The sequence below is a fragment of the Mytilus trossulus genome, chromosome 12, assembly GCF_036588685.1.
Source record: "Mytilus trossulus isolate FHL-02 chromosome 12, PNRI_Mtr1.1.1.hap1, whole genome shotgun sequence".
NCBI classification, from domain to species: Eukaryota; Metazoa; Mollusca; class Bivalvia; order Mytilida; family Mytilidae; genus Mytilus; species Mytilus trossulus.
This window is the reverse complement of record NC_086384.1, coordinates 46671851-46685347: the sequence shown is the minus strand read 5'-3', so window position 1 is coordinate 46685347 and position 13497 is coordinate 46671851. Positions and strand designations below refer to the sequence as shown.

Sequence of the window (13497 nt, the reverse complement as noted above, 5' to 3'; positions counted from 1 at the left end):
TCGCGTTATGTTAACGTTAAACTGTATACGACTTTTCTTGCATATTTGGCATATAACATAATTTCAAGAAATGGTCTGATCTATATAAAATAAAGTTCTCGTTTGATATGCATTAAAATGTAGATCTGCATTGTTTCAAGGATATAAGATATCGAAATATTTTTAAAACTGGAATACTCCATAAAGACAAGGCCCTGGAGCTATAACAAAGAGAAAACTTACTAATGACCCCACCCCCACTTTATAAAAGCAAGATAAATTGAAAAAGGAAATGCAAACAAAAGTGAGATCTTCTTAATTATCCTCCTCAGTCAGATAGTATCTGTAATTCCTAGCGTTGCTATTAAAAGATTCGAAGCTATACACATGAATGAAAATTCTCACAATAAATCTTAGGAGAAAAAGTACTCCTCAGTCGTGAACATTTCAGTAAAACGTGCAATCATTTTTTTTGTCGCATCGACTCATTTGACAAAAAGTTTTATCAGAGAAATACTCGTATGCCATAAAATTTTAGTATATCTAACGATCATTTTTATTAATCTACTGTGAGTACATCTACCTAGCAATGTGTATGAAAAATAGGGTTATTACATTTAGAAGTAGTGTAACAGGATGAAGTTTATTTTCTCGAATCTCCAACAGAATTGCCTGGTGAAAGGCATGTGGTGAAACGTTAAAACTTTTCTTTTACCATAATTTGAGAAAGTACGAAAGAGAGCGAGACAGAGAGTGAGAGAGTAGTTTGCCGACATATATGATGGATTGCACACACACATGTAGCAGCTAGCTCTACCGTATTAATTTCCAGACACTCCAATCTTATTCGAGAAAAAAAATCAATCTATTGTATGCAAAGGTTTTTTTGTTGTGTAAAGTAGATCTTTTTTATCTTCGAAAAACGCCACAAAACATAGCTTGAATGTTGATTTCTACATCGCGATGACCGAAGCCAAGTTCAGGGGATTAATTCCGATGTATTGTTGCCATAGAGATTTGACTTTCGTTTTTGACTGGTAACCGATCGTATAAATACGCGGATGTCATCGAGTGCAAAAATAACATATCTTACCGCTTGTTAAAAATTCATTTCTGCAATGAATACTCATAAGAACGGAAATTAATAATACACACATATTGTGTCGTTAGAAATATTTATATGCATTAAAATCTATGCACACGTACAAAAGAAATGTGTTAACGCACGCAGAAGAATATCGCAAGAAAGTTTTGTGGGAAATTATGAATGTCTACTCAAATCCAATCTATTGAAAAAATCGAATTGTTATTTAAGAGTGTCCACCATGCACGTGTACTGCACTTTTATTAGAATCGTAGAATTGAGTGATATACAATTGGATGAAAATTACACATACATGTAACTGCTATGTACAAATATTAATATAATAACTATATAACAACACATCAGAGTATACTGATTTGTATAACCACAATATAATAGATATTAAAGCAGTGAGGTTGAATTCCCTGTCATTTATTCATCATCCACGCACGAATTTTATTCAGAAAAAAATATATCTCTGTACATAAAACTCAGTTTCAGATATAGAAATGTGATTTTTTTTCTGAGACAAGTGCTTGTGACTATCCATGCACAAGAACCTGCGGTCATCCGATGCTCAGTACTCCAGTGCTTTGATTATACTTGTAAAACAATGTAAACACGTCGAAACCAAAAAGATTGAAACCGAAAACATAAAAAAATCAGACTCTAAACGGTTTTTTTTAAAAGTCAAAGAAGATTTAGTGTAAACCGATTTACTCTGTTCATGGAAGTATTATATTGACCATGGTCACAAAATAACATTGATGTAGTAAATACAAATACTGACCTTTTTCCTTTTAGATAAATGATTTTGATTCTCAAATTTGGAATACCATTTTTTTTCTCCCGTGGGACAGATTTGCCCTTGTAGTATGGAACACTTTATTTTTTCTATGACGTCATCAAAACGTCATAAAAAATGCATAAAAAATGAAGGAACCTTATTGTTAAATAATGGAAAAACCCGTTTTTCGAAATATTAAATAGTTTAGACGAAAATCACAATTTATTGGTTACATTAAATGAAATATGTTATGCGGAACAGCCTAAAAATAGCCGTTTTTCAAAACTGAAGCTTGTCGCATGCAGTATAAAACATAGTTTCAACAAATATTTTTCATTTTTATTTTAAAAAAATCATTTTTGTTCAAAATGCGTACACTAGCATTGAATATGATATCACAAAATAAAAATATTTTGGACTTGCATCATGTCAACTACACCGATTTTCCAATGAGGTACGAACATCGCGCGTAACGTCTATACATGTTACGTGTGTATAAACGTCACAGTGTTAGATTTTGAAAAAAAATCATGTAATCAACATTGATATAGCGTCGACAAAAAATAATCAGACACAGACATAAACCCATAACCCTTTAAGTTAAATGGTTGCTCCCTAACACTTGATTTAGTTATTCTATTCAGAGTTTCTCGTGTGCAAGTGTGAAATCCTTGACAAAACTGGTGCACAAGAGGGTCTTTTACAGGCCTCATTTCTGCAAAGAGAATTTAAACAACTGAATTAAGTTAGAGATGACTTGATATTCATCTTGAGGTCTGAAACTGACTGAGCATATCATGTATTGTTTCAGACCTGAAGAGGATGAAATAACATGGTTTCCCAGAGGCAGATTTAGAGGGGACAATCCCCCCTCTTTTTCTTTGAAAAAATTAGTTGATTATATAGGGAATCAATGAAGCATTACCGGATCGGATCCTCTCTTAGGCAGTCAGTTGGCCCCCACTTATGAAAATTTCTGGCCATGATCTGCCACTGTTTCAACCAAGTACTGTATCTTATTAGGTAAGTTCAACAATCATTTGAGCATAGACTGAATATCAAAAAGGGGTTATGTTTTTATTCCCAAACGAAAACCAGGAAGATTTGGAAAAACATGACAAATAACATGGTGTTAATTTCTGTTATCTCATTGTTAAAACTTTTCACAAATCCATATGTCGTAATCTGCTTCAAGTACAATTAGTAAAATCATAACTTAATGTCATTTTGAGATAACGGATTAAGCTAAACAAGTTCTTGTGAATAGACCAAATTTGTCAAATTTGTATTAATTAGTGACATTTTATATTAGAGTAACTCAACTTTTGTTATAAAAAGAGACATTCAGAAATTAAAGTCCGTGAGGATTACCGAACGTTAGAATACGGAACTCGTATTGATACTTTTCACTGCAGGACTTATAAGCGGACTGTGCCGTTGTTATTGTTTTATGGACTTCCATATGTAACTTTGATTTATGTAATTATATTGAGATAATTTTGATTCAACAATAGGACATTGAAAGTACAACCTGTGTATTTCTTATTTATTCATATTATCTGTTGCTAGCCCGGGGGGGGGGGGGGGGGGGGGGGCACTTCAAACTTTTTTGGGTAGGGGTGAGCAGCTGAGACATCAAGTACCCCACCCTTTTCATATATTTTGTTTATCAAAAATATATACCTTGTCATATATTAATGAACAAAAAACAGACCTATAGATATATTTGGATATTTTTCATCTTCTGATACATTAGAGTTTACAAAAATTTTGAGGTCCCGCTCATTTTACGTTTTTGTTTAGAAGCAACGCAGTCGCAATAATCACACATTGCTTTTCCAACATAACTTCACTATTCTTTTTGCCAGTGCTATTTGCCCCTTTTATAACTTTAATTATGAAGAAATTTCAATTTGAAAAGACAATAGATAATCAGATAATTGTAGTAACACTTCAGAAAGTATCACTTTTACTGAGTTTACATTAATTAAAAACTGATTTGTCGTTCCCTCTTGAAGGACGCTGACACTATGCTATGGAATTTCTTCTAATGTTTCATGTATGCAAACCTTTCAATGTTAATGAGGTGGAAATGTCAAAATGATTGGATTTATTGCTCCTATATCTAACCTCAGTGGAAATACCACATTGAATAAATAGAGTTTAATTGGTTTGACAAATAGCTGATGCATTTACGACTGTTGTTTAACCGCATTAAAAACAAACAGGAACATTTGATTAGTTTCAGATACTTATAATATATATCCAGCAAGTGATAATATCAACCTATTGATATATTTAATCTGAATTTCTCACCCTTTTCATATATCATGAAGCATGAAATAGTGACCTATTCCAGCGGCTCATCCCTACCAGTCATTACATAGGAAGTGGCCCCCGAGGTTGCTAGTTCCCCCGTGTTGGAAAATTGCAATACGTCACAAATGTGAATAAGTAATAAATCAAATTCACACAATATATTTTAAGTGCTTTAGTGTCAATTTGTTAATCCCTCTATCTAACCTTCTATTTGTCTTGGTGTATAATTATTTCTACTGTTCAATGTCTGTCTGTCTGTCTGTCTGTCTGTCTGTCTGTCTGTTTGTTCTGTCTGTCTGTTTGTTCTGTCTGTCTGTCTGTCTGTCTGTCTGTCTGTCTGTCTGTCTGTCTGTCTGTCTGTCTGTCTGTCTGTCTGTCTGTCTGTCTGTCTGTCTGTCTGTCTGTCTGTCTGTCTGTCTGTCTGTCTGTCTGCCTGTCTGTCTGTCTGTCTGTCTGTCATTATTATTTTGATGCTAGATTTAATTCAGCTGAGAGAACTCAAGTTAGCATCCCGTCGTACAATACGTTCTGTTTGTATGTCTATAATCAGAATGGGTGTTCATCCGTCTCTACATAATCCAATCACACGTAACAAAATCATTGTCCAACTATGTTATAGCAATGGCCTGTATGGATATGAACTGTGGAACACCTTGACTAAACACGAACTATTATTACTTGAACGAACGCATCGGTATATTTGCAAATACGTACAAGGATTACTTAGGTTGACTAGAACTGACAAGTGCAGCTTCTTTGCTAGGGTTGATTCCTATTGAAAGTATCATTAACATTAATAAGTTGTTATTCTTTGGGAGGCTGCATGTGTAATATGCCATCTAAATATTTACCGAAAAAAGTCCTTTCTTGATATGACAAAAAGGAAAACATATGACCAGGGATATCTGATGTTTCCCGCTGAAACACCTTTTATATTATAAGGTACACAGACTCAGCCCAGGGGCGGATCCAGTCATCCAGCCATTTCAAGAAGGGGGTCCTAACCCAGGACAAAGACGGGTTCTAACTACATGTCCCTATTCAAATGCATTGATCGTCCAAAAAGGGGGTTCCACCCCCGGACCAACCCCGGATCCGCGCCTGCAGCTCTGTGATTCTTTTTAAAGAATACACATAGTATTTGAAATAAATGCTGAAAAAAGTATTACATTACAGATCATTACAAAACAATTATGATTTGACAATTACTCAGTCGTTTCTCTCCCTTATCGTGTACGTTCCTCTTTAGGTCGAAGTAACTTTATAAGAAGTAAAACATCCAAGAATTGTGATAGTTAACGAACTAAACATGATAATGATCAACAATGTCAAAAGAAATGCCCCTCAGTATTCGAGAAGTATTCAGAAGACATTTGGGTTTGGATTAAGACTAACGGTGTGTATACTAGAAATGAAAACCTCTTGATTTATTGCCAATATTAATTGGAAATGAAGGAATGTGTTGGCAGTAGATTTAAGTTCCTCAGGAGTAAGCCCCCACATACTAGAAACAACCTGTAAATGTATCAAAAGAATATTGCTTTTCAGAAAAATTTCTTCATGTTCTTGCTTCTCTTTAAAGTTATTGGATTAGGTCTAGATAATCTACTGAGCTAATAGCAAGATTATGATAATCTTTTTTTTTTAAAATAAACCCTTCAATGGTCAGATAGCTAGATATGACATACTGTCTTTGAAGGATCAACATTGTTTATACACATGTTAGAAGAGTAACAAAATTTATAGAATTTTCAGAGTTAATATGGCTTCTACTAACGAAAGCTCAGCTAATGTGTTTAGAGACTACTAATGTCAGTACACCTTTCCTATATTGCCACATGTTAGTAGAGTAATTTTATCAGTTTAAAACATATAAGTTATTTCTAAAATTACATATATACACAAAAATATATGTCGGTTTGTTTACCACTTCTTCACCGCAGGGCCTCTAGTTTTTTTTTTATAATCTAAAAAGTGATATGCATGGGATTTTTATTCTTACAATTTAAGTGTGAAAGATAACATGCTGATTTGCAGATAACATAATTTGGCACCCATTCATTGTCTAATTGTTAGAAGATTATTATTTGATAAACTCTTTCCCATCCTTCAGATAAACAAATTAATAGCCCAATTGTAAACAAAGTATTGAATTATCAAAACAATTTGGCACTATCTTCAGTTCTGGTTCATATCAAGAACGTAAAAAGGGAAATTACCTTCAAAATTTTGGAAATGTGATTTTTGCTGCATAGATGTATAAGAAATGAAGTTGTCAGTAATTCTGTTTTTCTTTTTGGACTTTTTAATGGTTTATTCTGAGTGAGTATATCTTATCTTATCTTATCATTTATAATAATCATATCATTTCAAGCTGATTTCAATATTACAGTGAATTTTTATGACTGCATGCATATCATCAAGTAAATGAAATGAAAGAAAAAAATCCAGGTCATATCAGAATTCAAATCATTAGATTTATATTAAGATAGTTGCAATAGTTGCATTATATATATATTTAAGAAGTGCATTGTTAAGTTATGCCATTTTTTAAGGTTTAAATAGAAGTGCACTTAAGTACAGGGTTTAAGGATTTGAAATTTTTGCAATGTATGCATTTCTTCTTCATTTGGAAAATCGGGTCCTGAAATTGCTAGATCCATGTAACTTTGACTTCATTATTGTTTAATGGTATAAATCATCCTGTTTTTTGGTTCTCTTTGTAAAGCTAACCAAGTGAAATAAATTGCTAGATGTGATTCTGGTTTCTAGTTATAAATACAATTATCACACATGCACCCACAGTTATATCATCATATCAGAGAATGGCTTTAACGTTAAATGTAAATTATATCAGAAGTTAGATGTTTCACTAACAAAATTAAATGAAAATGTTACAGAACTTTTATTATATATTATAAAGTGCAGTTTTTTAAATTACAAAATATGTAATGTTTTTAAAAATCAAGGGCAGATCCAGTCATTTGTAAAAGGAGGGGGTTCCAATCAAGAAAAAAGGGGGTTCCAACCATCCCTCTCAAAAGCATTGATAATAAAAAAAGTTTTTTTTTTCCAACCGTGGAACCCCACTGGATCCACCAGTATATATGATGGTTTTGTGTGGATTATAAATGGATGAAATTCAAGTCATCTATGTATAGGAAAATATTTAGTTGAAAATTGGCCCAGGCAAAGACTAATTTTTGTTGAGCCTGTGATTTTTGTCACAGAAAGCTCAATTCATAGAGATATATTGACCTGGCTGCAACTTTGTTAACTTACTTCTCAAAAGCTTTATATTTTATGAGTTGGAAGACCTGGATGCTTCATAACTTCATATATAGATGACTTTTGATTCAAAGTTCTTGTCTGTCATATGTCCATTATCCTTGACGTCATTTTCATGGTTCAGTGACTACTTGTAAAAAGATTTTTTTGTAATGTTTATTTCTTTCTTATCATGATTAATAGGATAACTATATTTAGTATGTGCTTACCTTGAAAGGTCCTCATGGCTGTCAGATAGTTTTCATTTCACCTTCACCTCATTTTATGGATCAGTGAACAAGTTTAAGTTTTCGATGTCAAGTCCATATGCTTTATGCAATACTCTTACTATATTTAGTGTATGGAATGATTGTAAGGTGAACATGTCCAACTGGCAGGTGTCATCTGACCTTGACCTCATTTTCATAGTTCAGTGATAAAAGTTGAGTTTTTGAGTTTTGGGGTCTTTTTTTTCTAATACTTTATGCAATAGGTGATTATAGGTCAACTATATTTGGTGTATTGAATTATTTTATGATGTACATGTCAGTCCTGCAGATTTTATCTGACCTTGACCTCATTTTCATGGTTCATTGGTCAATGATTATTTTTCATGGTTCATTGGTCAATGATTATTTTTCATGGTTATGATTGTTTCTTACATAATATAAGCAATATATAGGTCAACTGTATTAGGTGTATTAAATGATTGTAAGTTGTACATATATTTCTCGTTTGGTTTATCTGACCATGAACTCATTTTCTTGGCTTATGTTAATTTTATGTGATACTTGTAGTAAAGCTTTATATTTAGGACTAATCACTATCAACATAAAATCAATGGTTAGTAAAGAAGATGAGACATTTCAGCATGTGCGCTCTTGTTATTTTACATTTATATAGTATTTGCTTTATATCTGCACTGACTGTATGTATCTTTTTACATTGCCAGACCAATATACTTCATAACAGCTCCAAGTGTGTTCAGACTCGATGCTCCAGAGACGGTATCTGTCAGTATTTCTGATATAGACAATATATCAATACAGCTATACATACAGGACCATCCAGCTAAACAAAAGACATTGTATGAACGGACTGTTACAATATCATCAGGTAAGTCTGTTATACCTTACAGTCAGGACCATCCAGCTAAACAAAAGACATTGTATGAACGAACTGTTACAATATCATCAGGTAAGTCTGTTATACCTTACAATCAGAACCATCCAGCTAAACAAAAGACATTGTATGAACGAACTGTTACAATATCATCAGGTAAGTCTGTTATACATAACAGTCAGGACCATCCAGCTAAACAAAAGACATTGTATGAACGGACTGTTACAATATCATGAGGTAAGTCTGTTATACCTTACGGTTAGGACCATCCAGCTAAACAAAAGACATTGTATGAACGAACTGTTACAATATCATCAGGTAAGTCTGTTATACCTTACAGTCAGGACCATCCAGCTAAACAAAAGACATTGTATGAACAGACTGTTACATTATCATGAGGTAAGTCTGTTATACCTTACGGTTAGGACCATCCAGCTAAACAAAAGACATTGTATGAACGAACTGTTACAATATCATCAGGTAAGTCTGTTATACCTTACAATCAGAACCATCCAGCTAAACAAAAGACATTGTATGAACGAACTTTTACCATATCATCAGGTAAGTCTGTGATACATAACAGTCAGGACCATCCAGCTAAACAAAAGACATTGTATGAACGGACTGTTACATTATCATGAGGTAAGTCTGTTATACCTTACGGTTAGGACCATCTAGCTAAACAAAAGACATTGTATGAACGAACTGTTACAATATCATCAGGTAAGTCTGTTATACCTTACAATAAGAACCATCCAGCTAAACAAAAGACATTGTATGAACGGACTGTTACAATATCATCAGGTAAGTCTGTTATACCTTACAATAAGAACCATCCAGCTAAACAAAAGACATTGTATGAACGAACTGTTACAATATCATCAGGTAAGTCTGTTATACCTTACAATAAGAACCATCCAGCTAAACAAAAGACATTGTATGAACGGACTGTTACATTATCATCAGGTAAGTCTGTTATACCTTACAATAAGAACCATCCAGCTAAACAAAAGACATTGTATGAACGAACTGTTACAATATCATCAGGTAAGTCTGTTATACCTTACAGTCAGGACCATCCAGCTAAACAAAAGACATTGTATGAACGGACTGTTACAATATCATCAGGTAAGTCTGTTATACCTTACAGTCAGGACCATCCAGCTAAACAAAAGACATTGTATGAACGGACTGTTACAATATCATCAGGTAAGTCTGTTATACCTTACAGTCAGGACCATCCAGCTAAACAAAAGACATTGTATGAACGGACTGTTACAATATCATCAGGTAAGTCTATTATGAGGGGGGTAATGCATTATGGGGGACTTTGGGGATACTTGCTTCACCAATAAGGGTAACAATTCTTGCCAAATAATGTTTACAGTAGTTTTTGGTGCATGATCATAAAATGGTCACTTTATTTTTTGATGATAAAAAAAAATCAACTGATTTTGACAAATCATAATTATTTTTTTCCAAAAATAACAGTAATGATAATCATTTGAGACCTCAGACGAATCACAATATGGATATTTTGACGAATCACTGTAAAATTTTAACCAATTCGATGCTAACATAGATGAAAAAGACAGTTTGAAGCCTGACAGTAATGGGCATTGCTACCCTCTTTTACTTAAGTATTTCTTAAGGTAGAAATATAGCAGTCTTACTTCTGCATTCTTAAAATTATCAACAAGTACAATTTGACATGAGCAATAAGAAAGCTGCTACCAGACTGGCATTATGATTGCTTCCAAACACCCAATGTGCCTCAGAGGCAGAGTGGTTTAAGTAGTTCATATAGTGTATCAGACTAGCCCATCAACACTGAGGTTGTGAGCTTGAACCTGACACATTCAATGTGCATTTTTCTCCAATCTTGATTGAGTCAATAGCTATAAGATTGTAAATTTTCCTGACAATTGTTGGTAGTTTTCTCAGGGCACATGTTTAAAAACAAAATATTGTCCTATGAAATATTATCCCCAAAGACATAAAAGACAATATTTCATGACTATGTATCATGAAATATTGTCTTCAACTATGAAAAGATGTCCAGAGATGAACAAATTTTCATTGTTGAATTTTGTCAGTATAAAGACAAAAATTCACATATTTTAAAATAGACGGAAATTTTGTCCTGCTAAAGGGAGGTAATGATTTGTGTTTCATGTGAGACAATATTTTATGTTGCACGCACAGGCTAATCCTTCACGAATATAAACTGTTAAAATGTTTAACGATGTAATTTTCTGTAGTCTGATTGTACTGAAAACTAAACTGAAAAGTTGTTGCTTTTTGTTTTGAACAGGTGAAGTGAAGAGCACAACATTTATACTACAAGCATCAGATCTTCAAGACTCAGATGGCAATACCATACAATATGTGTCGCTTGTAGCCAAGTCTACAAATGGGAGACTTATTTTTGAGAAAGAGAAAGTGATTCTATTGTCTAGACAAAGTGGATATATATTTATACAGACAGACAAACCTGTGTATACACCTAACCAGGAAGGTAGATTTAAAATTAAGACAGCTTATTTTTACAAAATTGAAGTAAACTGGCTGTTACAGCTAATTTCCTAATGTATGTAGAGTAATATTATACTTTAGTTAGCTTGCTTTATATATTGTATAAATGTTTTCAGAATGATGTTCAATCAAATATAAATAGGATACAAACAGATTTAACTAGGTCTATCTCAATTCTTCATGTTCTTTAAAAATGTCAATCTTAATTACAATGATTGAGAAAACAAGCTAAACAAAGTCTTGGTCTACAAGCATTTGGAAATTAGCTCTAAAACCAAACTACTATTTCAATATTTCACTTCCATTAATGATTATTTTTTCTATCTCGTAGTTAATGCCTTTATTATGTTTAAATGTGTTCATACGGAGATTTGACAAGGAGTGCTTTGTAGCAACCGTAAATCAAAAGTTAGAGTAAAGGAGTAGGGGCAATAAGGCCCTTATTTGGCCCAAAAATTACCGCAAATTTAAAAGATATCATACATATTCTTAAATTACTGAAAACTTGACTTAGGTATAAGGTACTAAAGAACATGTTACCATGGCAACAAATCATGAGTTAATTTGCATATTTTGTTAAACCTCATTAATTTCTTTGTTTTTAATCAAATTTTAAGTACATTTTAGATTGAAAAAGTATGTGTGCACCCAAGAAACAACTTTATATTTGGTGAGATTATGCCAAAAGTTATAATAAAGCTTCTGTTAAATTATTTTGTTGTTTCTCAGCTGCGCAGGATGTTTCCACAATGGAAATATTGATAGAAAACTGCATAAGTTCTGTATTTTTTTTGGTAATTTTTGGGACCCTTTTATGCAGAAAAATGTTTTTTCAGTTTACGGTCATAGGACGGTTATAAAAGAGGCGCTATATGTAGTCAGGACTTATAAAAAAATTATGATTGTAAAACTATTAATAAATCTTCTGATTAGAGTAATACTTAAACAAAACATATTTTTGATACAGAATTTACTCAAAATCGTCAAAAATATTCTCTTCGGATCTAGGCAGAAACAAACTGCTCTTGTCAATATTTACACTGAATGAATATGCAGTAACTGCATGTCATTGTTCATTGTTCACGGATCGTACATTTGTTTTCAACATACGTAGTACACTGATATATCTCTATGGTAGCACTTGCAAGATGTTATAAACCAGCGTATATGTTCGGCATATTGCGATCTCCCAATTAAATTCGTCAAAATTACATGCCAGATCAGTTTCGTGTGTCTCAGACAATGTTGAGATTTGTTCGTCTGTTATATTTCCTACAACACGATGAAGCAGATACAGTACAAAGAAGCGATTTTCTGATAATACTAGACGCGACTTCACTCTCCAATTCCCTTATCATATGGTCTATGAACGCAAAACATAATGAAACTTTCCAATACTGTTTTGGCGTGTTTGCAGGGTGATTGACTCCGGTAGTCTGTCGACCACATCGCCTCGGCATATTTTCAATTATATCGAATGGACCTGATAATTCTAATGCCGATTGGTACATCTCATTCCAAACTGCTGAACTGTACACTGTAAAATGTGCTCCAAAACTACATGTCTTAGACTGAATATTACAAATTCAAATCTTGTAAAAGATACAAGTTACTGTCCGATTTTGCCATCAATTCCAATAAAACTTTTATTTTGAAACCAAATGCCGTTATTCAATGATATTTCATCAATTAAAAAAGTGACAACATAGAAATTTCCTTTAACAATCAATTTATAAGTTTTTATTTTGCCATTATTTTTTTTTTTTGCATGCCAAATCGATGTGCATGCAACTGCGTGTTGGCGTATAGGGAGCTACACGCCTGTATTTTAAAATTTGTGTTTTTTGACCCGGTCAACCAACCAAGATGGCCGCCATGGCTAAAAATAGAACATAGGGGTAAAATGCAGTTTTTGGCTTATAACTCAAAAACCAAAGCATTTAGATCAATTCTGACATGGGGGTAAAATTGTTTATCAGGTCAAAATCTATCTGCCCTGAAATTTTCAGATCAATCAGACAACCCATTGTTGGGTTGCTGCCCCTAAATTGGTAATTTTAAGGAAATTTTACTGTTTTGGGTTATTATCTTGAATATTATTATAGATGGAGATAAACTGTAATCAGCAATAATGTTCAGCAAAGTAAGATTTACAAATAAGTCAAATGACCAAAATGGTCAGTTGACCCCTTTAGGAGTTATTGCCCTTTATAGTCAATTTTTAACCATTTTTCATAAATCTCCATGATCTTTTACAAAAATCGTCTCCTCTGAAACTACTGACCCAAATTAATCAAAACTTGGCCACAATTATCATTGATGTATCTAGTTTAAAAATTGTGTTTTTTGACCCGGCCAGCCAACCAAGATAATCTTTTACAAAAATCTTTTCCTCTGAAACTAC

At 33.1% G+C, this 13497-nt stretch overlaps 1 protein-coding gene across 1 annotated transcript in view; it reads left to right on the top strand.

Annotated features, from left to right (window-relative positions):
* Positions 1–6297: 6297 nt before the first annotated feature.
* Positions 6298–13497, top strand: part of LOC134692698 (venom factor-like) — a 69511-nt gene continuing 62311 nt past the window's right edge. The window contains exons 1-3 of the mRNA XM_063553177.1: positions 6298–6491; positions 8389–8552; positions 10873–11076. Coding sequence (XP_063409247.1) covers positions 6436–6491; positions 8389–8552; positions 10873–11076 — 424 coding nt within the window. The 5' untranslated portion in view covers positions 6298–6435. The remainder of the gene's footprint in view (positions 6492–8388; positions 8553–10872; positions 11077–13497) is intronic.